This window comes from Psammomys obesus, unplaced genomic scaffold (genome assembly GCF_907164565.1).
Source record: "Psammomys obesus unplaced genomic scaffold, mPsaObe1.curated_primary_1811, whole genome shotgun sequence".
In the NCBI taxonomy this organism is placed as follows: Eukaryota; Metazoa; Chordata; class Mammalia; order Rodentia; family Muridae; genus Psammomys; species Psammomys obesus.
This window is the reverse complement of record NW_026585609.1, coordinates 209,474-236,712: the sequence shown is the minus strand read 5'-3', so window position 1 is coordinate 236,712 and position 27,239 is coordinate 209,474. Positions and strand designations below refer to the sequence as shown.

At 37.9% G+C, this 27,239-nt stretch overlaps 1 protein-coding gene and 1 non-coding gene across 3 annotated transcripts in view; both read left to right on the top strand.

Moving 5' to 3' along the window:
• Nucleotides 1-27,239, top strand: part of LOC129679246 (solute carrier organic anion transporter family member 1B2-like) — a 49,551-nt gene that overhangs the window by 13,459 nt on the left and 8,853 nt on the right. For both annotated transcript variants that reach the window (XM_055610249.1, XM_055610258.1), the window contains exons 3-12: nucleotides 4,787-4,928; nucleotides 8,270-8,402; nucleotides 10,924-11,036; nucleotides 12,153-12,299; nucleotides 13,072-13,170; nucleotides 18,330-18,572; nucleotides 21,509-21,673; nucleotides 22,742-22,937; nucleotides 24,098-24,269; nucleotides 25,694-25,875. In XM_055610249.1, the coding sequence (XP_055466224.1) occupies nucleotides 4,787-4,928; nucleotides 8,270-8,402; nucleotides 10,924-11,036; nucleotides 12,153-12,299; nucleotides 13,072-13,170; nucleotides 18,330-18,572; nucleotides 21,509-21,673; nucleotides 22,742-22,937; nucleotides 24,098-24,269; nucleotides 25,694-25,875 (1,592 nt within the window). The remainder of the gene's footprint in view (nucleotides 1-4,786; nucleotides 4,929-8,269; nucleotides 8,403-10,923; nucleotides 11,037-12,152; nucleotides 12,300-13,071; nucleotides 13,171-18,329; nucleotides 18,573-21,508; nucleotides 21,674-22,741; nucleotides 22,938-24,097; nucleotides 24,270-25,693; nucleotides 25,876-27,239) is intronic.
• Nucleotides 7,617-7,749, top strand: LOC129680423 (small nucleolar RNA SNORA40). Its single transcript, XR_008720689.1, has one exon. It is a non-coding gene; the product is annotated as a small nucleolar RNA SNORA40 (small nucleolar RNA).

Sequence of the window (27,239 nt, the reverse complement as noted above, 5' to 3'; positions counted from 1 at the left end):
ACAGGCAAATCAGATACATATATAGCAAAATAAAGTTCAATAAAAGAGATTTAAATCTAATGGATGAACACTGTTACTTCTCTTTCAAACCTCACACACAAAAATGTACCTCTCTTGCTAGTCTTCCAATGTGTTTTTATATTGGAGATTTCAATTCTCTTCTTTGACACTTTGTAAACTTCTGCCATTCTTTTTCTAAACTTAAGTTTAGAAAAACATAATGAACAGGGTTCTAGTGACCATTTCAGAATTATATAGTGATATAGTAAGATATCAATAATCTAAAGAAATTTGTATCTATATAAATGTATCTTATATCCTTATAATACCCCAGGGCATTGGGGAATCTCTGTGCCCAGTAGGTTTATGTCCCATATCTATTTCTTTTATAAAACCAATTTGGGGTTTGTCTGTAAAATTTTGGGTGTTACATGTTTCTTTTAAGATTGAGATAATTGAAAATGCAAAACGTCTGTGAACTTTTGGCAGCTCCTCACAGGTAGACCAAGATTTGTTCTTGGTTAGTTCTATCTACATTGCTAAGATGCCTCTGGATTCTTGAAAGTATCCATCAATCAGAGCTCCCATAGTCAGGGTTTAGATGAAAATGTCCTGTGTTTTTTCTTAATCAACACACTATTCTGTCAACACACTAATCACTGGTTAGTAGATGTCTGTTGTAGTATATTGCATAGAAACGTTTTTGACTAAATTAACAGGATAGTTGCGTTTTTATGTCAATGAACTTTCAGCAGAGATTTCAGCTATAGAAAACATTAGAAGATGAAGGGTGAGGAAATATCAAACCTTTAAAATTGATGTAATTATTATTTCTCAGAGAGATGTGAGAGAAACAAATACTTAAAAATTATTTAAAAGCTCATTTTTTAAGTTGTGAGAATACATTATATTATCATTATTTCCCTGAACTCAAATCCTGTACTTTCTGAACAAATGAGTAAAATACACATTTAAGAAATATTTATTTTTTATGTGTATGTGTGTACCCAAGTGTATGTTTGTGCACCATGTGCCCAGGGAGTCCAGAAAAAGGCATGATATCTCTTGGAACTAGAGGCCTGGATGTTTGTAAGCAGCCATGTGGGTGCTGGGAACCAAATCCCAGTCATTAGGAAGATCAAACAGTACTCTTCTGAGCTGTCTCCCCAGTCCATGTTAATCACGTTGAAAAATCTGTTATTTACAAGGGGGATATGAGCTGTGGTATTCTGTTAAGAGGATTAATAAATGGCATGAACACAAACCTGCCTGAGTACTTGCCCAGTAAAGATGATGAAATATTGAAAATACTTTGGAGGACCTGTTATCAAATGAACTCAGGGGTCAATAATCTGGGAGGAGAAAAAGATAGTAAAAGAGAACAAAGAAAAGGAAATTTGGGGTGATACTTTAAAGAGATGCACAACAAATGTACACATCAGTAGGAGGACCAATAACTGTGAAACTGGATGAATTGAGACTGATTCAAAGCTTTTGTTGTTATTATTATTTTTTAATTATACTTTATTTACTTTGTATCCCCCCTCTAGTTCCCTCCTCCTCCCCTCCCAATCCCTGCCTTCCTCTCCTTTCTCCACACACTACGCTCCCCAAGTCCACTGATAGGGGAGGGTTTCTTTTTCTTTTTCCTGATCCTAGTCTGTTAGGTCTCATCAGGCGTGGCTGCATTGTCTTCCTCTGTGGCCTGGTAAGGCTGCTCCCCATCAGGGGGAGGTGATCAAAGAGCAGGCCAATAAGTTTATGTCAGAAGCAGTCCCTGTTCCCATTACTATGGAACCCACTTGGACAATGAACTGCCATGGACTACATCTGTGCAGGGGTTCTAGGTTATCTCCATGCATGGTACTTGGTTGGAGTATGAGTCTCAGGAAAGACCCCTGTGCTCAAATTTTTTGATTCTGTTGCTCTCCTTGTGGACCTCCTGTCCTCTCCAGATCTAACTATTATTTTGTTATTATTAAGAGAGCAGTTTTGTTCCATTGTTGAATCTAGTACATCATTATTTACTTCAAATCATGAAGAATTCTGGTCCTTCTTTAGAAGGCTGATGCAGGAGAAATTGAGGCTCAGGGATTTGGGGCTAGTGGGTAACATAGCGAGATCCTATCTTAAAAAGAAAGAAAGATAGGAAAAAGGGAATGAAAATTATACAAATGACCTCAAAGATATGAGAAATAAGTACATTTACATCTGTGAAGAAATGATACAAAATCCATGCAAGTGTTCCCTGCCTGCTTATCAGCATCACAGGACTGGATAATGACTTGGGAATAATACATGGTTCTCTGCATGAAAAAGTATACTTAACCACTGAAACATCTCTGCAGCCAGATTTTGTTATTTCGTTCTTTCACACCTTCATAAATATATTTACTGAGCCTGGGGGTTTTCCTGCTTGCCTCTTTTATCCCTTCTTTCTACATTTTCCCTTCTTTTATATGTACCCCCTCCTACTAGACACACTTCCCAATACTAGGCACAGTATCTCTGCTTTGTTGACTGGCTTATTTGTTTTAGAGCAATGACCTCAAGGTTCATCCACATGGTAGCATAAGATCCCACATATTTTACTCATATTTGGAAAATCCTGATTTATTCTTGACTTCTGAAGGACAGTTTTGTGACCATAGCTTTTAGTTGACAGGTTTTATTACCCTTTCTCTCAACACTTTTAATGCATCACTCAACCTCTTTTCAACCTGCATGTTTTGTTGAGAAATGTGCACACTGGGCAACTTAAACAACAGCAATTCATTTTGACCATCACTGGAGGCTGAAGTCATCACCAGAGCCAGGTTCAGGTGATGCCTCTCTTTCTGGATGTGCAGGTGAATTTCCTCTGACAGCATCCTTGCATGACAGAAAAAGAGGATCAAGCACTCTGCTTTTTTCTTATCATAATGGTACTCATCACAGTGTGAAGCTTGAACTCTCAAGAATCAATAACCTCTCAGTGGCCTTAACACTACATGTGACTAGGGTTTCAACACAGGGATTTGGGAAGATACAAACACATTACATAATGTTGTCACATTTTAATATTAGAGCAAAAAGAATTTACTTCTTGATGTGGATGTGGGCTGAAAAAGAAAAAAAAATGAATCAAATAAAAAGAAAGGAAAAAAATGAATCAACAGATTTTTGTTAGGATGAAAATCACTTTATATACTTAGAACCTTTTCACCTGTGGTAGTTAGAGTGAGAATAGCCCCCATGGGCTCATATATTTGAATGTTTTGTCACAAGGTGTTAAAATTCTTTAGAAAGGATAAGGAGGTATGGCCTTGTTGGAGGAGGTGTGTCATTGGAATTGGGCTCTGAGGTTTCAGAAAGCTCATGCCATTCCCTGGTTGTTCTTTCTAGGCCTCATAATTGTCTCGACATATGAGGTGTCAGCTACTACTCCAGCACCATACCTGCTTGCCTGAGGCCATACTCCCCACCATGATGGTCATGGACTAACCCTCTAAAACTGTAAATAACCCCAATTAAGTGCTCTTCCTTATAAGTTGCTGTGGTCATGGTGTCTCCTCATGGTAATAGAAAAGTAGACAAGACCAATTCTTAAGATCAAATGCCAGTCATTCGTATTGTAGATGGAATCTCCATTAACTTCTCAGATTTTACCTTTTATCTGGGTTTCCAAAAACACTTCCTTTAAAAACATACTGCCCATCTCTAAAGTTGGCTTCTGTTGAAACAAAGATTAGGCTAAAGTGATGACGTACTAAGATTCTCCACTGAGATCAGTTTATTACCTAATAGTGCTAACCTTATTTTTGTAATGATAACCAAGTAAGAAAGTTATACCTTATCTGTACAACAATAACATTAAAAGAGATAAGGCAGTGCTAGCTGCTACAAGGGAAAGAAATACTGATATGCTCTCTTCAGTGAAAACAAACAAACATCTGGTATTCTTTTTTTTTAATCTTTTATATTTTTTATTAATTACACTTTATTCATTTTGTATCCCCCCATGAGCCCCTCCCTCCTCCCCTGCCAAACTCACCCTCCCTCCCCTTTCTGCATGCATGCCACTCCCCAAGTCCACTGATAGGGGAGGTCCTCCTCTCCTTCTTTCTGATCTTAGTCTATCAGTTCTCATCAAAAGTGGCTGCATTGTCCTCTACTGTGGCCTGGTAAGGCTGCTCCCCCCCTCAGGGGGAAGTGATCAATGAGCAGGCCAATCAGATTATGTCAGAGGCAGTCCCTCTTCCCATTACTATGGAACTCACTTGGACACTGAACTGCCATGGGCTACACCTGTGCAGGGGTTCCAGGTCATCTCCACAAATAGTCCTTGGTTGGAGTATGAGTCTCTGGGAAGTTCCCTGTGTTCAAATTATCTTGTTCTGTTGCTCTGCTTGTGGAGTTCCCGTTCCCTCCAGCTCTTACTATTTCCCACTTCTTACATAAAATTCCATTCACTCTGCCCATCAGTTGGCCATCAGGCTCAGCATCTGCTTTGACAGTCTATACTGCAGAAGCTTTCAGAGGCCCTCTGTGGCAGGTTTCAAGGTTGTTTCCTGTTTTCTTCTGGCTTTCAGAGGCCCTCTGTAGCGGGTTCCGAGGTTGTTTCCTATTTTCGTTTTCTTCTGATGTACATCCTCTTTGCCTTTCAGGATGGGGATTGAACATTTTAGTTAGGGTCCTCTCTTAAACATCTGGTATTCTTAAGAAAAGTAGAAAAGCAATTGAGTTCTATGAATAGTATTTAACTCTTTGGTTAACCTTTCTGCCATCTCTTTCTCTTTCTTTTTAGGTATTTTTGGCATCCCTGTCATTCAGCTACATATGCAAGGCACTAGGTGGAATTGCTATGAAAAGTTCCATTACTCAAATAGAAAGAAGATTTGACATATCATCTTCCCTTGCTGGTTTGATTGATGGAAGCTTTGAAATTGGTAATATTTGTTTCTATTTTACTAGCCAGACTTATAGAGGAAAAATAGAGTTAAGACATGCACTGGACCATGCTTCTAAACCAGCGGTAACTCTGTGTTTTCTGTAAAATATAGCAGTATCTGAAGTCATTTTTGTTGTCATAATTTGAGGAGCAGTGCTGCCAGTGCTTGGGAGTCAAGGTCAGTGATTTCACTAAGCATGGTACAAAGTGATTGGCAGCCACTTTGAAAAGAGAATTTTGAAAAATTGATTTTACACAGACACATTGCCTTTCAACTAACTCTTGTGCGACTCCACCTACCCTCTGACAAGACAGCCACATGTGAAGAAAAGTTGAGAGAGCTATATAGTGCCTTTGATTTAAAGAGCAGAGAACAGCATTGGGATGCTCTGTGTTGGATTTCTGCTCTTTATCTCTCTGGGGCTTTGCTTTATAGCACTGGAGATGTTTCTCTGTTGTCCTCAGTTTGATTTTAATATCTTCTTTTCTGACACCCAAGCTCCATGCAGTTACCCACAGGGATTCTTTTCTCACCTTATGAAGCAGAAGCTTATTGAATCTGCTTCTTTTTCTTTTCCTTATTTACTTATTTGGAGATCTTCACAACTATGTTTATCATGTGGATTTCTACCATTTCCCACAAATATGATCTTCATTTTCTTTAAAACTAGACTTAAGGTATATCTGACTCAGTATTTTGTAAGTAATTACAAGAAGGAATGCCCATTTGTCTTTCCTCTTGAATCCTGAACATTTGCTATGCAAAGGATATTTTACATCTTGTGTGCTTTTCAGCATTTACCTCTTATGCATATTCTAATATTCTGCTTCCTTGTCCCTTTTTAAAACCTGTATGTGTGTGTCTAAGAGTAAATATGTGCACACTTGTGAGGATGCCCTCACAGGCTGAAAGGGCCATTGGAGACACTTGAGCTGGAGTTACAGGCAGTCATGAGCTACCCAACACGGCTACAGGCATCCAACACAGCTTATCTGCAAGAGCAGCAAGCACTCTCAGGCACTAGAGATCTCTCCAGCCTCCACATCACAGCCTTCATCAGCTACAATCTCACAATTACAATGATACTGATTTTCAACTATAGCATGTTTCTTTGACTACCTGATCCTTGAATTTATGATTCCAAATTTTATCTTTTGTTTTTTTCTTTAGCATATCTATGACAAGTATTTATGAGTAAGAAGTGAATGAGGCTCTACTTGTTGGAAATGTGTTTTCAGAAGCTTATCGCTTGAGGATTTAAAAGCTTGAGGGCTTGTAACTCTGAGTCCTGATAACTAAAGACTCATTGCTGCAACCTCAAAACTATATGCATTTGTATGCCAGAGACCAACTCCAGCTGCAAAGGTTCAAGTCCTGGATGTAAGGGGCCTCAGCACAAAGCAAAGACACTGTTCACCTGTTGACTTTCAAGCAAGTAACCCCGAATAGCTTGGGACATCTTTATTTATATGATCACAAACTTGCTCACCAGAGAAGAGACATCATTGGTTGTTTTCATTTGAAGTAATATAACATAAATATTATAGAAGCCCCATCATTACAAAAAGCACACAATAGTTTTTTTTCCCCCTTCCCTGGGTCAATCATCTCCCAACCTTAGTTTGCAGTAAAAAGCGCAATTTCAGCAAGCCAAAAATAAACATCTAGCCAGGCATATGTTGTAAATATGAGCACGTACCTAGTTGGCAGAAAATGAAGTTACACAGTTACTCAAGGTGAGATACAAATTGACCACTTGTGAATATAAGTCCATTCATCAAATAGCACCCCTCTGTCATAACACTTTTTAATTGCTGGCAGAGACGTGCTTATTGTACCAAAAACAAAAACAAAAAAACCCTGCTCCTGATATATACCTATCAATTCCTGATAGCATCTTTCCAAGAACCATTTTTTTTAAAAAATCTCTATTGAGCAAACACTTCTTCATTTTTCAGTCTCTGTTGATCAGGCATACCTTCCTCAGAACAGTTATGCAAGCAGGACCCATTGCTCTCCACAGCTGCCACAGGCCTACTCACTGTGCCTGCAGCTGTTTCTCTGGGGATATGATTACATGTCCCCAAATACCCATGTTTAATAGTCACATCTGGAGTATCTGTAGAGAAAGAGAGAGAAGAGGAAGGTTTTACCCCTGAAAAGATTAGTGAAAACAACAACAACAAGAACACAGAATCATTCCCAGAGCTTTTAGCCTGGTTGATGCTAGCTCTGCCAATGACTAACAAAGTAAAACTCCTGATGTGAATATAAAGAGCACAGTGAAATCAAGGAGAGCTTGTAGCACACTCAATCCGGGTAGTAACCACACAGGCCACCAATATTACATTTCAAATAGTCTTGTCTTGTGGAAAAACCTCTTAATTAACTGACTTTTTTTTCTGAGCTCTGATAGTACTTCTGCCTTCTTACCTTTTTTTGTTACTAATGTATTTTAAACACTTCTTTGTAGCCTAGTTTGTGGTTCATTCTTTTATGATATTTTTGGTGGAAACACTATAGCAGGTACTTGTTAGAGCTTTAAATAACACCAAGAATGTATGAAAAACTGTATTAATTAACACTATCTCTCCCATTAGGAAGACTTTTCTCCATTTTTTTCTTATCTTAGTATAATCTTGTCACCTTGAAATTCCTCAAAAAAATTTGCTTCAACAATATTGTCAAACTATTCAAGTATGTTCTGTTATTTCTAAAACATGTTACATAGACTGGTATGAAAAATAAATAAATTTTCTTTTGCAACTCAAAAATCCAGTGTTCCCTCTGAGTTTTGGTACAGGTAAGAGGAAATACGAGATGCCTAATTTAAAGTGACATAGGTATTGATGACCATTGTGGTTGAGTCCAAAAATAAAATGTTGATATTAAAAACAAAAACAAGAGAGTGAAAAAAATGACTCAGTAGTATGACCACTTACAGCTCTTTCTGATGAGCTAGGCTTGATTTCTAGTACCCAAATCTGGTGGCTCACCAACACCTCCAACTCTAGCTCTAAAGGATCCTATTCCCTCATTTGGCCACTCTTCGTACCGCACACATATGTACACACACACACACACCCAGGCACACACACAGATTTTAAAAATATAAAATAAATAAACCTTCAATAAAAAAGTAAGAATGATTTTACATATCCTTAATCCCGTATATTTCTATGGTCAGTTTAATTAAGGTAAGTTCTCCTTGTCATTCAACCTGATGAAAGTTCGAAGAGTTTTCTCTATTTAAACTGTTCGGGCCCTTCCATTTTACACAAGGACCATCATTATTTGCTGTGATGAATCAAACTGCCATTAATTTGGTTTTGTTATAGGGAATTTGTTAATTATTGTGTTTGTGAGTTACTTTGGATCCAAACTGCACAGGCCAAAGCTGATTGGAATCGGTTGCTTCGTCATGGGTTTAGGGTCACTGCTGACTGCGCTGCCACATTTCTTCATGGGATAGTAAGTATCGGATACCCAAAACCTCAAAGTCATTCCACAAAATAATTCTACAAAAACTATTTACTATAGCTATCTCTCCAGTAAGAGGTGGGTTCTGGAGATCATTTACCTGTCCATGCAGGAATTCTAACTGGCTTGATCTGCTAAGAAGAGACTCAGTGCTCAGAACTAAATGAGATTAAAGCGAGAACAGGGAGTGCTGAAATGCCAGGACCCACTTTTGACATGCACAAAAAATTTCACCTTTGTCATACTTAACATTCATACTTGTCACCATATTAATATCCTATTCTTTTTACATTTGACCATTCAAGGAATTTTCTTCTTTTTAATATTTATAATTTTATGATATTTTAATTTATTTCTCTCTGTGTGTCCTCTTCATCATGCACATAGTTTACTTCCATGGCTAGTACCAAAATGCCTGCATCTCTCTATCCCTATATTCAGTCTAACTTCCTGTAAGTATTCATATGAAGTACTGCTAAAGACCTATCCAGAATACACATCAGGTGACTATTTCTGACATTCATTTATCATGGCTATATTTCCACCGGGCATTCACAAGACTTTTCCATCCATGTGTTACAACCTGAACTCAATATTTTTTCCAACAGCTGCTCACTTTCATATCCATTCATTCAGCAACAGTTCTTACAATGGCAAAGGAAGTCATAACAAAGTCAAGGGCTTCATCCTAAGTTCTAGATTCAGTGCAGCACAGAAAACCAGCAGTCCCAAAGATCTTACTTATTCTATATCTTTTTTTTTTTTCTCAGTATGGACATCAATGTCATTTTTTTTTTTTTAGCTGATGCCAATAATCTGGAGTCTGGAGGTTTTGCCTTTAGTTTCAATTCCGTTTTTAAGGACTTATTTATTATTTTTATTTTATGTGCATGGGTTTTTTGCTTTTGTATATTTATGTGCACCACATGCTTACAGAATTTGTGGAAGCAAGAAGAAGGCATTAGATTCCCTGAAACTGGAGTTATAGTTAATGATGAACTTCCTGACATTGGTGCTGGGAACTGAACTCATGTCCTCAGGAAAGGCAGCCAGAGCCCATCACTGCTGAGCCATCCCTCCAGCCCCTCAGCTATTCTGTTTCACATTCAATAAAAGAACATAGTTTTGAATGCAAATCTCATTTTACTAACATTGCTTAAAACTCCCAATTTGCTAGAACAGATTTTCAAACCTCAGATCCCAGCTTATCAGTGGACCAGCAAGCCCATTCAGGTTTACTGAGACCTCCCATATATTATAAAATAGACTTGAACAATACAAAACATATGCATGAACAAATTCTATCCTTCAATAGAATCATTCAAGCTATACATATATTTGCAATTGTGCATGTATTCTATGACAGACATACAAAATGCAATTATTATAAGTCACCATCAAAAAATATTGAAAGGTCCTGCTTGTGGGTAAATCCTACATGCACATGTCCATATGTGCATGTTAATCACATGTGCATGTGTGCTGCTCACTGACTGGGTCCCTGACTGTCCTAGCCTCACTTTGCACTCTTCTCCACAATTGCCAAACACCTGATTAAGCTGCAGTTCTCCACTTGTGCAAATATTTTTCTTTTATACACATTGGCTCTACACCCTTGTATACTTTCCTCTGGCCTCTATCTCTTATGCTCCTGATCACTAAGAATCACCTCACATGTTCTATACAAGACAAGGTTGTCTAATATCCACGTATTCTCAACCTTCAAGGACAGCTAATGATTTCTCTTTATGACAACTCAGGTCTTGGCTACTGAACTTACATGTTAGAGAATGGAAGTCCCAAGTACAAAAAAAAAAACCTATGCATTTTGTTTCTAGTTTTGAAGTGGAGTAGAGTGCCTAACATGTAACTGATTATCTATCGTGGAAGTACAGGATACATTAGTGTTTCTCAGATTACTGCATACGTCCCTAATCCGACTCCATATTCTTTGTTGCGATTAAATTCTCGAGGTCAAGTTGAAGTGGATTCGAATTTATTAAAGTGTCAGAGAGTGAAAAATTAGCTCATGTGTGCATATACATTTGTAAAAAAGAAATCAGATGTTTTAATAGGAAAGGAAGAAGAATTAACATGTGTTAAAGACTGATTTGAAAACACTACTCTCTAGTGTATTAAACATAACTCATCAGAAAGTTTTATTACAGTCATCTTTGCAAATAATTTAAAAGGATGATTACACTGAGCTAGCAGTTGACCAAACAGGGGAAGCCAGGACTTTTCACATTATGAGCAGAGTTATTACTCCCATCTGTTCTAGGCTGGTATCAAGGGGCTCATCCACCTTGCAGAGTGACAATGAAGAACCTTACTTATTGGAGCTTCCCCCCAGTTTACTGTTACCCATTATTTCTCCTGAGAAATTGAGACTGAAAATTATCAGGGAATTCTCATTAATATGCAGAAGAGAGAAGTACATTTAATAGTTTCTGAGGAAAGTGGAAATACTTGGTAAATGAATAAAATATTAAGTCTAGTGATATCCTTGTAGTTACAGGACACCAAAAGAAAATGACATCAACTCTCTAGACAACTCCACAATGGTGTGTTTAGTTAATCAAACTACATCATTCAATGGAGCTTCACCTGAAATAGTGGGAAAAGGTAAGAATTAACAGTAACAGGGAATCATATTTGAAACTTTGTATATATAATAAAACATATCAGAAAAAATTGATTAAAAACAAAGGGGAGTGGGAGGGTGGGGCTGAGAGGAGAAGAGGGATGGGGCTGTGATCAGGATGTAAAATGAATAAATTTATAAAATACCTTAATGCATTTGACTCCAACATATAGACATAACCATAGTGTGAACATTTGATGCAGAACAAACCTTTAGAAATGACTAAGGAAGACCTAAGGATTGTTTCAGTTGGAAGTTGGAAAAGAACATTTACAGGCAAAACAAAGGGGATTGGGAGGGAATGAGGTAGGGGGTTACAGCTGGGATACAAAGTAAATAACCTGTAATTAATATAAAAATAAAAATTAAAAAAATATAAGAATTGACGGTTGTATGTCTGAAATCTGAGCACACAGGGATTGAAGCAGAAGGACTGTGGCTTTGAGGCCAAAGCGAGCCATGTACTATGAACCTGTCTCACCAAACAACTCAAGCCAGCAACAATGCATTAATATGTAAACAAAGGAGAAGTCCATTTTAAAATGGAAAAAAAATTTACTACAACTGAAGATTTTAAAAACTATTCTAATGAGAAAATACAGATGTAACTCTCTAGATAATTCTACCTATTATATCTGATATGGGAAGATTAAAAGTAAAATAATGAGAAAATCATTTTTTAATTTTTTGTGTTGTTGAGAGTATATAAATTTATTAGTTTCTGAAAGTTATTTTTCAACATTTTTCTAGCACAGTGCTAGCTGCAAAGGTGATAAATACAAAATGGATATTTAATTTTATACTATATATAAGAAATGTGTATATTATATGCCCAAATATGGAAGATGAATAACAAATATTGAATGATTTTCTTTGTGTAGTGAGGTTTCAGATCATGTTTGTTTTCTGCCTTTTTTTCCTTTTTGTGTCTTTTTGCTTCTTCACACTCTGCAGATTCATTGGAAATCATTTAAAATTCAGAAAGAAAAAAGAGGAAGCGAGTGCTGCAGCACCCCAGGAAAAATCTGTATCTGGGGAATTTCTGATATCAGTGCTGTGACTGATGTTTAAAGTAAAAGCTATTTTTGTCTACACAGGTTGTGAAAGCGAATCCAAGTCATACACGTGGATTTATGTCTTGATGGGGAACATGCTTCGTGGGATAGGGGAAGCACCAATAGTCCCGCTGGGAGTTTCCTACATTGATGACTTTGCAAAAGAAGGGAGCTCTTCTATATACTTAGGTAAAGTACAGAGCATAGTAAATTCAGTGCTTAATTTCTCGGAGTCTACATTTTAAATGTAAGCTTTGTTAAATTCATCCTTTTAAACCATTTTTACTTTGATTTATTTTATTGTATGCGTATGTGTGTTTTGCCTGCATTTATGTATGTACACTACAGGTATGCAATGCGCAAGGAGGCCAGAAGAGGGTCTCAGATTCTCCTGGAACTGAATTTACAGATGGTTGTGAGCTTTCATGTCCTTGCAGGGAACTGAACCCAGGTCCTCTGGAAGAGCAGCATCTGCTATTAACCAATGAGCCATCTCTCCAGCTCCCTAAGCAAATTTCGATCCCTAGGAAAAAATTATTTAGAGAAATGCCTTGTATAACACTACATTTTAAATCCTGCTGTATAAAAACCATATATTTACAAGTTCAAGGTGAACAAAATCCCAGCATGGAGATGGGAGGTGGCCACACACCCCCATCCCTAGCTATGGAGCTATTAGCTGTTGATTACCACTGAAAGAGGGAGAGTAAGTTTACTTAACAGTGAGGCCCAAGATGAGTTTACCATGCTCTGGTGAAGGCTGCTCCCAAGAGCACCTATAGCACAAGCTAAAGCTAATGAGATTTATCGAAAGCAGAAGGCACAAATTTGTGTGGGTGAGGAAGTGGGGATGGGTCCAGGGGAGTAGATGTGTTGAATATAATGAAAATTTGGTGTTGGAGGGAAAAAAGAAAGTTATGTGTACTTGGAATCTGACTGAATGGTTTTGAAATGTTGGCAGGTATTCTGCATACTGTAGCAATGATTGGTCCAATCTTCGGCTTTCTTTTGTCATCTGTGTTTGCTCGAATGTATGTAGACATTGGATTTGTCGACCTGGGTAAGTAATATCAGAAAAGAGACTGGGAGAGTGTCTTTCAAATGTCAGCCATCATGCCTTCAAGTTACTGGTTTAACTCTTAATGGTCCCTTAATTGTTTTGCTTTAGAATTTATAAGTGTCAGGGATGTATTCATAGTCATCTCTTGCTCTGTCAAGCTTCTGTAAGTCAGTATAAAATGGGGCATTTGGTACAATCTTAACTGAGATGACTAGATCCCAAACAAACTGGTTACACAGTCAAATCAGTTGCACTTTCACTTGGTGGTGGATTGGATTTAAAAATGGAGTAATGACAGATTGAAGATTTTGAAAGATGCTGTGAGGCTGTGGTGTTGGAGGACGGCTGAAGGGGTTGAGTATTTCCACCGTGTGTCTAAGTTTTGATGCTTTCCCTGGATTTAACAGAGGGCTTGGCACATGGTCCCTTTCAATTAGAAGATGAAGGAATGCATAATAGGTGATCCTTATGGCTGTTCTCTTCTCTCAAAGCAAGTTTTTCTTCACACATCAAAGAAATTGTCCAAAATTTGGAAACTGTCTTAACTGCAAGCCTTCCTTCCAATATCATCTTTTCCCCTCAAAGTCAGTAAAAATTATACCTACGTTCAGCTCTTGTTTGTAGATCCACCCTAGGCGTTAGGTCTTCATCCTGCACCTTCAAGATCTTGTTATGGCAGTCTTCCATGGATCCCACCCTGTTCACCTTCTACCCTCATTTCCACTCTCTTTACTACGAAGAACTTCCCGATCTCTGCAGCCTTTTTACACAAATGACTTTTTGATGTTCTCAAACCACTCTGTATCTGGTTTTCCATTTCCCTATTTCTCTTCATAGACAATTATCTTGAAAAAAAAATGTGAATTCAGAAGACATCTCATTTCTCCCCTACCATCTACTTCTCAGCTGTAATCTGTTTTCACGTGCCCATAAAACAAAGTAAGGTATAACTTAAAAAAGAAATTTGCTCACTTTTTCTATTTCTAGATGTCTGAATTAAACACCTAAATCTCAGCATGGCAAACAGTGGGCTGACAATCTCACTCTAAAAACTTGCTTTGTTTCCCATAGTCTTTCTCTTTTTGGATATCGTAACCTTACTTATGTGGACTGAGCCATCACCTAAATTTTCTTCCATTTGATCTACCTACAACCTCAGCCTTCTTCACTCATCAAGTTTTCAGAATAACCCTTCTTAACAAATCTGATCCACACTTATGAATGTATAGCTACTGGGTATGGCAGCGAGGCTCTTCCCAACTAGACACACAGTTCTATGTGATCAGTTGTATCTTTATTTTATTTATTTATTATTTATTATAATCTATTCACTTTGTATCCCCACTGTAGCCCCTCCCTATTCTCTTCCCAGTCCCACCCATCCTCCCTTTTCTCTCCCTATGCCCTTCCCCTAGGATAGACATTGGTAGTAGGAGAAGACAGGGAACAGGAGAGGAGCCTTCCACCGGGGGGGGGGGGTGTCTCTGAAAGACTCTACCCAGCAGGGTAGCGAAGCAGATGCTGAGACTCATAGCCAAACTTTGGGCAGAGTGCTAGGAATTTTATGGAAGAAGGGGGAGATAGAAAGACATGGAGGGGACAGGAGCTCCACAAGGAGGCCAATAGAGCCAAAAATTCTGGGCCCAGGGGGGCCTTTAGAGACTGATGAATCAACCAAGGACCATGCATAGAGAGGACCTACTCCCTCTGCTCAGATGAAGCCCATTGGCTGCTCAGTTTCCAAGTGGGTATCCTAGTAAGGGAAACAGGGGCTGTCTCTGACATAAATTCAGTGGTCGGATCTTTGATTACCTCCCTCTGGGAGGGTGCAGCATTGCCAGGCCACAGAGGAAGTTGATTCAGCCAGCCCTGATAGGGTTGGGTCAGATAGAAGGGGAGGAAGACCTCCTCTATCAGTTGTATCTTTATAATTTTACTCTCTTCTTTTCCACTCTTTCTCATTGATACTCTTTGCATTAAACATGACTACTGATTTTGAGACTCTCCAAAGATCCTTTCATCTCATAGTCCTGAATCTTTTAATGGAGTGTTCTGTTTTTCCATTAGCATATTTTTGAGAGTATCATTCAAGATATGGCTGTTCTAAGATGCTCCACTTCCCTGATCTCCTACTGGCTCAGAGACTACCAAATGAATGATAATCTTTTTAGAAATAACAGGAAGAAGCCCCTATTAACATATAAATGGCTAGTGTGAAAACAAATCTGATTTTCTATCTCATCAGGACTCTAATGACTTCAAAGGCTTTATTTCCAAAATAGAGTTGACAACACTGTAGGCCCACAGAAGCTATCAACTTCCAAGTGTTTTCAATATAAACCCTTAATCAAAACATCTCTTCTCATTCATTTCCAAGTTCATACTTGTTTTCAAATCTCATACAGAGCTGAGGAAGATCTTTTGGTGTTGGATAATACTCTGTTATATTTAGAAATAATTTTCTGTGTAATATTAAAATGTCTAGATATCAATAAATGGACATTCAGTTGTTTTTGCCTCTCCTTATTCAGTAATAGATTCAATAAGTTTTATATGTTTTGCCTCCTTACTTAACTCCTGACACACAAAGAGTGAGACTTTTCATAATTTTATTTCCAGACAGTTCTTCAGTAGTGTAGAAGGTTGATTTTTGCTATAATGTTGTGTCCAACAATTTCACAACAAAAGTTAGATCACATCTACTGTGATCAAGAATATTGTTGTCTCTTTGTCTACTGTCAGTTTCAGGGTAGTGCTAGCTGTGTTGAATGAGTCTGAGAGTGACTCATTAATATTTAGATTTTTGAGAAAAGACAATTGAGGTAGGTCTGTTCTCCGCCTAGTGCTTACCACTCCAGTGAAGCCTTCTGGCTCTGAGGATTGTGTGTGTGTGTGTGTGTGTGTGTGCACATACACGTGTGTGTATGTTCTTGCTCCAGTGTCCTCACTAGCCACAGGCTTTTCCAGGATTTCTAACAATTCATGATTTAGCTTTTGCAGGTTGTATGTCTTTAGAAATTTCTACGGCTTTTAGTGATTATAAACTGACTGACCATCATTCACAGGAATGTCAGCTGACAGATACTATTAACTTATCATTTCTCTTAGAACTACAAAGAAAAATACAATTGAAATAAGAATATATAGCTGGGTCTTGAGATAGAGCTGTTCCCAGTTTTCTGAGAAAGCACCAGATTAATTTCCAAAGTGGTTGTATGAATTTTCACTCCCCCTAGCAATGGAGGAGTGTTCCTCTTTCTCCACATCTTCACCAGCATGTGCTGTCACTTGAGTTTTTGGTCTTAACCATTCTGATGGGTATAAGATGGAATCTCAGAGTCATTTTGATTTGCATTTCCCTGATGACTAAGTATGTTGAACATTTCTTTAAGTGCTGCTCAGCCATTTGAGATTCCTCTGTTGAGAATTCTGTTTAGCTCTGTGCCCCATATTTTATATGGGTTATTTTGTTTCTTAGTGTTTAATTTTTTGAGTTCTTTATATATTTTGGATATTAACACTTTGTAAAATGTAGGATTGGGTGAAGATCTTTTCCCAATCTGCAGACTACCATTTTGTTCTAATGACAGTGTCCTCTTCCTTACAGAAGGTTTTCAGTTTCAAGAGGTCCCATTTATTAAATATTGATTTTAGGACCTGAGCTTTTGGTGTTCTGTTCAGAAAGCTGACTCTTGAGTTCAAGGCTGGTTCCCTTCTAATAGAGTTAGTGTTTCTGGTTTTATGTTGAGTTTTGATAGGATGCATCTTTTTTTTTTTTCCAGTTGCTTATAAGGTATATTTTGTAATTCCTTATGTATTTTTAAAATAATTTATTCTATTTTTTGAGGAATGTTTTTGGAATTTGAAAGAGAATTTTATTGCTTCTCTAGATGACTTTTTATAGTATCTATAGTTTAATTATATATAATTTATGTACACGTAATTATGAACATGGGAAAGTGATTGTGCCAAGACTTACTGGAACCACAAGCTAAAAGAAAAAAAAACACTGACTTATACAATTGTGTTCTGACTTCCACATGCAGTTTATAAAATTCACAGGCACATACACTTACAAATATATTTTAATATATAAAAAATGAGAAAATGTTAATTAGACTATTAAATCTCGGATTTTAAGAAGTCAATCATGTCTTTGGGTTATTTGCAAAATAAGGTAGAACAAAGGGTATATTAAAATTTAGGCAATGGACTTAATATTGAGAAAAACATGGTTAAAAACAGACTCATGGAGAGGTTTGATAAGGAATAAGAATAAGTCAAAGGATTGTGTCATAATGAATATCTTTTGTAAGAATAAAACTGAATGATTACCATTCCTATTTGTACACAAAAACTGATTTTTCTGAATAAATAAAAGGTAAACATAAAAAAAGAAAAAAGAATGGTAAAAACTGCCCTCTGATGAGCACGCATCGTCTCTGGGTTCCTTGTAAACTCAGATGTTCACTGTGTGCCTTTCTCTGCTATTAATAGAGCTGCATATGAAGTAACTAAATGGAACCTTCCCATTTCTTGGAAACACTTTTCCCTTTTCCTGATGCTATCCTGACCTCTGCAGGAGGTACCAATAACCATTTTCAGATGATGGTGAATACTTATGTCCTGCCTTGGTCATCTTTGAGGTTAAATACTTAGTGTAGACAATTCTCCAGTTATGGTTGTGTCTGTATGGTGGTAAGCTATAATAATGTGACTGGGTTCTGACAACAGAAATTGTAAGATGTCATCAAATGGCTGACCCATTCATACTTTTTTTTAATTATTTTTTTACCATTCATACTTTTTTAAATTAAATTTTTATTTTTTTAAATATTAGTTACAGTTTATTAACTTTGAATCCCAGCTGTAGCCTGCTCCCTCATTCCCTTCCAATCCTACCCTCCCTCCCTCATCTTCTCCCTACCCCTTTCCAAGTCCACTGATAGAGGAGGACCTTTCATCTGACCCTAGCTTATTAGGTATCTTCAGGCCTGGCTGCACAGGTCTCCTCTGTGGCCTAGCAGGGCAAGTTGACAAACCACTAACAAAAGAAAATTGCATTTTAGGATTGATGAAATATAGTCTGCTTTCTTTGTGGAGGCCAGCAGTCTTTTTAGAGTGATTTCTGACTGTCCTGTTATCATTACTCATTCCAGACAGTATCCGAATAACTCCTAAAGATGCTCGTTGGGTTGGTGCCTGGTGGCTCAACTTTATTGTGACTGGCTTATTATGCATTATTTCTTCCATACCCTTCTGTTTTATACCCAAAATTCCAAAGACATTTCAGAAGGAAAGGAAAAATTCAGCATCTCTGCATATACTCAAAACAGATGAAGAAAAGAATTTCAAGGCTAATTTGACCAAACAGGAGAAACAAGCTCCTGGCAACATGTCTGGTAAGGATTACACAGTCAGTCAATGTGCAGATGTTAATCCCATTGAAATCTAAGCATATTTCAAAACAATATGTTCAACTCATCTATATAGCTTTCTTCTGCACTACACTTTGCTTAACTCTTTCCAAATTTTCTATTAAAATTGGCATACCCTGTCTTTGTTACTTTTCAATTGCCATGAAGATCCACCCCATGAACAAGGCAGCTTATAAAAGAAAGCATTAAATCTGGGGACTTACAGTTTTAGAGATTTAGAGCCATGACCATCCTGACAGAGAGTATAGCAGCAGGTAGTCAGGCATTGTGCAAGGGAAGTACCTGAGAACATACACCTTGATCCCAAGCATGAGGCAGACACACACACACACACACACACACACACACACACACACACAGAGAGAGAGAGAGAGAGAGAGAGAGGTTAAGGGGAATGTCATTGGCTTTGGAAAACCTAACTGTGGTGGCATATCTCTTTCAACAATTATAAACCAAATATCCAAATATGAGCCAGCAGGGGCCATTCTCTTTCAAATCACCATGTTCTCTATTATGTACAAATATTAGGATTAGATTTGTGGCTTTTAATATAGAGAAAACAAAGCTAGGGAGATGGCTCAGTGTCTAGGAGCATTTGTCATAAGGGTTGTCTAGAAGCACTTGTCCTAACAGTGATTCAGTCAGATAGAGAAAAGTAGCTGAGACAATGAGGCTTTGGCAGCAGTTTTCCGATTGGAGGGAAGAGGGGGGAAGGACATAGAGAAGGTAGGGGAGAGGAGAGCACATGAGAGCAAAGTATTTCAAAACACTGATGGAAATGCTACAATGAAATTCATTTCTTTACACTTTAACATAAAAGTTTAACTTAAAAAAATGGAGGGGAGGATCAGACTGTATTGGTGAAATAGAAACAAAACAAAACAAAAGAAAACAACTACTGTAACTACCACTGCCAGTTACAGTGGTACTGGGCATCATGAGTTCAAGGCCAGCCTGAACTACGAGACCAGTGCAAGATAACTCACTCTGAAAGGCAGAAGCAAGTGAAGTGCTGTGAGTTTGAAGCCAGTTTGGTCTACAAAGTGAGTCCAGGACAGCCAAGGCTATACAGAGAAATCCTGTCTTGCAAAACAAAACAAATGTCACCAACAAAAAGTAAGTCAGTGAAATAATTTGTGATGGTTTATGTTGATCGTGAATATATTGGAATCCAGGAGGCAAGCCCCTGAATATGTCTGTGACCAACAGTTGCACTTAGGTTGACTAAAATGCAAAGAACCCAGCTGACTGTGGGCAGCAGCATTCAAAGGACTGGGGTTTTAAACTGAATAAAAAGGAGAAAGCAAGCTGAGTATTCATCTCTCTCTGCCCCCTGACTTTGGGTACTGTAGGAACAGCTCCCACAACCATTATCATGGCTTCCCCGTAGTGACGTTGCACACCCCAAAACTGAGAACCCCAATCCATCCTTTCGTTCTTAAGCTGCTTTGTCAGGGTGTTTTGTCACAACATCAATACAAATGACTGTGACACAAACAGTCCTATGGGAAACCTTTATAAGATGACTTTGGAATCAAAGTACAAGTTCTCAGATGTGGCCCAAGTTCTTTCACTTCTACAGCTGATTGCTTTTTTTTTTTTTTCTCTTCATCACTCCAATCAAGGACATTCCTGGGCTGGAGCCAAGTGGGATGCTTGGTTTGTAATAGAGGATAGCTCAGTTTATACCAGAAAACAGAGTTTGATTGGTTCCTTAAGAGTAAGTTGTTACACACCAGAGACCATGACACTGTTTTGTTTTATCCCTGGCCCTGGGATTTATCTCAGAGCTTTAAGCATGCTAGGCAAGGGTTTTATGGTCCCAAGGTTTTAAAATTTAACATAGACATTAAAAAGAACGTGAGAGGGGACTGGAGATATGGCTCAGTGCTTATAAGAGCACTTGCTGCTCTTGCAGAGGACCCAAGTTACCTTCCCAGAACCGTCCATGAAAGTTGATAACTATATGTAACTCCAGCTCTAGAGAGCCAATGCCCTTTTCTGACTTCCAAGGACAACAGTATGCATGGATTCACACACACACACAGACACTTAAGTTTAAATTTTGTTGTTGTAGTTGTTTAAAGTATACCAAGAAATTTTCAGCCAGCCGGATGTAGTAGCACATGGCTCATATCCGAGCACTTGGGAAGCTGGAGTGAATTTGTTAGTACTCTGGTGTTGATGTAGCCTGGGACTCCTCTGCTTCTTGTTCTTTTACCCTAAAGCAGGTTGCTTCAGTGCTGCCAGCTAGGTGAGGTAGTGTTTTAGGCAGGTGGCTTTCATGCCACAGTATTGGCTGGGCAATGTTTAAGGGAGAAGGCTTCAGTATTGCCATATTTGCTGGGGAAGTGCTTTGTAGAAAAGCTGCATTCCAAAGAAGAAAGTGTTGGGATCCTCATGGTAAATTCATACTTATAATTTTCAAACATCAGTGTTCTTATTCCTATGGTCACAGATTATTTTAATTTCTATTTAATGAATTGCTCCATTAACATAAGAACCACATTATTAAGTGCTGACAATAGAAAACATCACAAGCAAGATTCATGTTTCAGTATCTTTTCTGGTACCCAATTCAAAACCAAGTATTTGTTAAATGACCAGGTAAATGGATTGATACGTATAAAAAACTGAGAGTGTGAAGAATTGCCAACTATTCACTGAATAAAACAAGTCACAAAATAAAAAGACAAAAAACAGCCCTGTCATTTTGAGAAAAAATAATTAACCATATACATAATATAAGTATGGATATTCTTGAAAAAGATTTCATAGTACTCCAACTTTCTGTTCTATGCATTATATAATTTTAAATCACACATGTAATAAGTAGAAGATTAGGATGTGGGAATATTTCAGTTGTATTACAATGTTTTCTTCACTCTTTTTATTTTAAGGTTTTCTCCAGGCTCTGAAAAGCATCCTTACTAACCACCTGTATGTTATATTCATGGTACTTACATTACTAAAAATCAGCAGCTTTATTGGAAGTTTTACCTACTTGTTGAAGTTTATAGAGCAACAGTTTGGCCAGCCAACATCTCATGCCAACTTTATGTTAGGTAAGATAAGTGATGTATAAACTGAAAACATGACCGCTACACAGTATGGTTTAGGGGAAGTTCTTTATTGTACACACGAGTGTGAGAACAGAGAGAAGCATCTGGAAGAGTCCAGAGCAGAGAGCAAAAGTCAACTGAATATGGGTAGCAGACTAACCTTATCCAGGGAGAGAGGTGAAAATGCCAAAGGAGAGAGAATAGAGAAAGCATGCCGAGAGAGACGGGCCACAGCATAAAGAAAAGAAGGAAGGAAGCAGAGGGGGTGGGTAAGAATAGATCAAAATAACAGGGTGGTAAGCATTAGTGTCTGGAGGAGGGGCAGCAGGTGAGCTGGAAGACGTTTGCTAGGGGAGGAGTGAGAAGGGCTGAGACTAGCATGGACTATGAAATGTGTAACAAGTTCTTATCATACTGAGGGAGCCTGGAGGACCCCTGAGCTTTGGTATGCTCAGAGGCATCCCATTTGTTCTTTCTGTCAGTGATGAGATAAATGACTCTTTTAGTGGAGGAAACCACGAGTTCCTGAGCAATGCTGGCCTTTATCTAATCAGGAGAACTATTCCTATAATCAGTTTTTGGATATTTGGACTGTCTTTTGGAGTCTGGAAAATTAGGGCTCCTTTTGGAGCTGACAGATGAGGCACTATAGAATCTGGGCCCTGGGCACCTGCACCTACCTGTACCCCTCCAATGCAGAAACACACATAACACACACATAAACAAAGCCATGAAATAATCCAAGTGTTAAAAAGGTTTTAGGTTATGAAGGCTTGATACATTTTCATTATTATTTTCCGGGGTCTGGTGTCCCTCATAAAATTCAGGCATTCAAAGGCAACGTCTAACTTCTGTTATCACATACTGGTGTCCTTTTTTTTTTTTTTTTTTTTTTTTTTTACATCTTTTTGTTTTTTCTTCCATCTCCATTCTGGTCATTTATTTCTACTTTGAAGCAACAGAATTGAAGGGTTTATGTAGATACAACACAAAAAACAAACAAACAAACAGACAAAAAACCATCAGAGTAATCTTTCTTACATAATTATAACATTTTTCTCTTATTTACAGGAATTACAACCATACCTGCTATGGCAACTGGAATGTTTTTAGGAGGATATATCATTAAAAGATTCAAATTGACTCTGGTTGGGATTACCAAGTTTGCATTTTTCACCTTTACAATGTCCTATGTGTTTCAGCTATTATATTTTTCTCAAATCTGTGAAAACAAATCATTTGCTGGCCTAACCTTGACCTATGATGGGTTTGTATATATCATTTCATCAACACGGTAATATGTTGACTCCAACTAGAAGAATGTGTGTGAGAAAAGCAGGGCTCAAAGCAGTTTCCATTAAATTGTAGTTAGTAAGCCTCACAATTTATAAATGCTCCAAACAATCACTATTTGAGATCTCTCAAGAGCAGCGATTTCTCTTTTAAAGAAATTATTTCCACTTTAAAGAAAAACTGGGTGGTTTTGATTGTGTCATTTTCAGAGTATTCACAATGTGCAATAGCTATGGGGTCCCAGGGACCTTTGTCCCCCTGAGACCAACATAGAGTTTATACAACCAACAGTCCCTGGACAATCACTGACACTTATGACTCAAATTTGGAGTTTTAGACTCCAAAAATCTTGGTCTTCCCCATTGCAATCTTGGCTAGGTTGTGAATGTAGATGCAGGCAACTTGCACAGCCATGGTTAAACACCCTTTATCTAGAGTTCATTAAACAGATACCTGTATAAGTGACCAGCTCTTCATTCTCTGTGAACTGGCTCTGCTACTGTCCCCATTAGAATTAGACATTCAGATATCCCAGGTTTTTTTTTTTTTTTTTTTTTTTAACTACATAATGAAACACATTTCTGTCACTTCAGCTTCCCTAAGGTCAGGGACAGGAGTCTCCCATGCAGACTCTTATCTCCTAATTATAGCTAGAAATTAAGAAAGCTCACACACCAGTAACTCATGCAGATTTCCCATTGGTCAGACTAGCTTTGGAGTTTTGTGACTCATTAGCCTTTCTCTTCCCTCCTCTCCCCTTCCTTCTGCCTCCCCTCCTTTCCATTCCCTTTCTTTCCCTCCCTTCTTTCCCCTATTCTCCTTCTCCTTCCCTTCCCATCCTTTTCACCACCTCCTCTCTCTTTTCCTTCCCTCTCTCTCTTCCCCTCCCTTCTCTTTCCCTCCTCTTCCCTTCCCTTCTCTTCCATTCCTTTTCTCTAACCTCAGTCCTTTTCCTCCCCTCTGCACTGACTTCATCCTCTCCTCCCATTCTCCTCTCTTTACCCATCTCTTCCTCCTCCTCTGATTTCTTTTTTCTATTTTCTTCTTCCTCTTTCCTTTCCTCCCCTTTCCCTTCCGTCCTGCTCCCTCCCTCCATCTCTCTCTGACATATGTCTTTCTATTATATACCTCCAGCATGAACCCAGTGGACTCTCACATAGACGTGCCACTTTCGCATTGCAACTCAGACTGTAGCTGTGATAAAAAGCAATGGGAGCCCATCTGTGGGGAGAATGGAGTGACTTACCTTTCCCCCTGTCTGGCTGGATGTAAATCTTCTAGTGGTGATAAAAACTCTAGGAGTATAGTGAGTATCGGTTTTCATATTCTCACCTCTCCTTGGTCATAACTTCACAGTAAATCTCACAGTTGCCTTTACATCTTTCTAGAGCTAAGGTGCCAGTCTAAGATGCAAAAATCCTATTATGGTCTGCAGTTGTGAAACCTGGGAGGTTACCAGAGCTTCACATGAAATCCTCCTTGGATCCATCAGATTTTTCTGTGACTTGAATTCTATTTGGAGATCACTTCACTTCAAGCTTTTCATTTTCAAGAGTCAGAATATTGTCTTTTGGAACCTGGATATATTTAGGGTTTTGAAAGCTCTTTTCATGATTCAAGCATCTAACTGTCATCACTGAAAATTACTTTATATCTCAGATGCTAAAGACCAATATTAAATCAACATATAGACAAAACAGAATTTTTTTCTATAGAATTATGTGAATCTAATTCTGTGCTCCCTACCCTTTTGACTTCCTGAGAAACAGCCCTTTCTTGCTTGCCTGGCTGTCCAATTCTCACCTATCAGTTCTGAATTCCCCAACACTACCGCTCCTACCCAGATAATCCAGTATCCTTTCTACATGTGCCTAATATATGTCATGCCGTGCCACCTTGTTTTCATTCAAAATGCTCCTTTCCTTGTGAACTATGAGTTATCCTCAGTCTCCTGCTGACTCCCAAGCATGGAAATCACTTATGGTAGTACATAACCTGCCAAACTACTCAGCATCTCACAAAATTGGACAAATATCCTTGTTTACCGTTTCCTAATACAAACATCGGGCATATAAATAGTTACGGTTTTATATTTTTGACACAAGATCTTGCTATGTAGTTGAGGATACCCATGAGTTCAGGGTTCTTCTGTCTTAGCCTCTTAAGTGCTGGGATCACAGATGTGCACAGCCACACCTGGCATGATCTTTGCTTCCCTCTATAATCTGTGTGGCTCAACCCATTTGTATAAGTGATTCTCATTTTAGATTATGGCCCCTCTCAAACTGTCAAATGTAATCATTCTCTGGGAAGTTCTTTCCAAAGGCATGTGGCTGACACAGAATTTTTAAAAGAATTTTTAAATAAAGTAAAGAAGTAAATATAATATAGGGGGAAAAGTGAGAGGAAAACAACTATGAAAAAGAACATGTCTGAATGAAGAAATTATGAATAGTTTCAAACACTAATTTATTTCATTATTTTATAACCTTGAAATTGGAAATGAGTTGATAATTAAGAGCAAATTACATTTTCTTGTCCAGAGAAAAAATACAGATTACTATATTTATTATCTTTTAGTTATTAAACAGCTATGTTTTTTAGAAGCTTTAAAAACAGTAAACACTTTTGCTAGAATAGAAGAACCTTTTAAAAATATAATGGTATGTATTTATAAGACTTTCACATTTTACCAATACATTCTAGAATATTTCAAAATCTGTCTTTTAGGTATTCTATGACTGCGATTGTATCAGAGACTCTGGTTTCCAGAACACAAACCACTCAGCACACTTGGGTGAATGTCCAAGAGACAATTGTAAAACAAAATATCATTTGTATATATGTTTTCAAATCTTGAATTCTTTTTTCACTTCACTGGGAAGCACTTCGTTTGTCCTGATCCTGATAAAGTGAGTATACTTTGTTTCTGTTTGCTGCTTCTTTGTGGGGTACATGTGTTGGCCATTTAGAAGTTTGATAGTTATCTGTGGCATCAAGCCCCTTCCACCTCTACTCTGGAGGCCAGGTCAGGGCTGCCTCTAAACTTGCAAAGACAGAAGGGAATGCGGATGGGTGCTGGGGACTCACACTCAGGTCCTTACACTTTTAAGCAAGAGATTTACTGACTGAGCCTTCTCCCCATTCTGAGCTTGAGTTGTTAAAGCTTCTACATTAGTTATGTATGTTAGATTATAAATATACTTACCAATTTCCATTGTCTTATATTTGGGATCTAAGTGCATATCTTGTCCCATTTTAATTTTTCAAGAGTACATGTTCTCATGATTATTTTATTTGTCCAATACTATAGATAGCAATAATTTTGCATATGCTTTTTTTCTTTAGGGAATCTGGATTCTGTGTGCTCTCAGCTTGCTAGACAATTAAAATGTAGATTTATTGGGAATTGTCTCAATTGTAAAAGTCTCTCCTTAATTTTAAAAGAACTTTTATGCTCATTTTGATTCTGTCCTGAGAAACATTTATTGATCTTCATGAAAGAAATCCATTTGGAAGCCTGATAACATTTCTATGATGTGATAGGTTATCAGTTGAGAGCGATTACTGCACTTCCAGGAGGCCTGAATTCAGTTCTCAGCACTCACCTCAAGTGTCTCACAATCACCTGAAACTGCAGCTCCAAGGAGTCTGACCCCATCTTCTGAGCTCTAAGGGCACACACACCCTCACACACACATTAGTAAAAATTATTATATTATATTATATTAAAAATTTGAAATAATAGTATTTCAAAAGTGTTATTTTACCCACAGAATAACTTTTGATCCAATTCTTCATAATACCCTGTAGGCAGAAGAAAAAAAATATGAAAATACCTGAGTTGTTCAGTTTTTTAGACAAATATTGAGGCAAGATTCTGTGCTTTTAGAATGTTCCAGGGAAAGTTGGAGATAACTTCTTGTGGACATACATCTTGGAGTACAATGTTGAAGACCATCATGAATCAAATTATCATTAAAATGGGCCCATGACAATTCTAAAATGATCTTAATGCTATAGGAAAATTGTTGCTGTAAGATGAGGGGGAAAAAAAAGCCTCGTTTAAGACAGGCCAGGAAAAAACAAAATCTCAAAAACAAAATAAAACAAAACCAAACCAAAAAGGGTGTTATTTGATCCCATGGCATAAAGAAGTAGCTAGATGAAGGCTTTAGGAGGGAATTGGTTCACATCTTAAATCCTGACACTGGAAAAAGGCACAAGTTGGAAAAGAAAAGTGGTTGGGTTGGCAGCAAGTGTTGAGAAGAGTGTG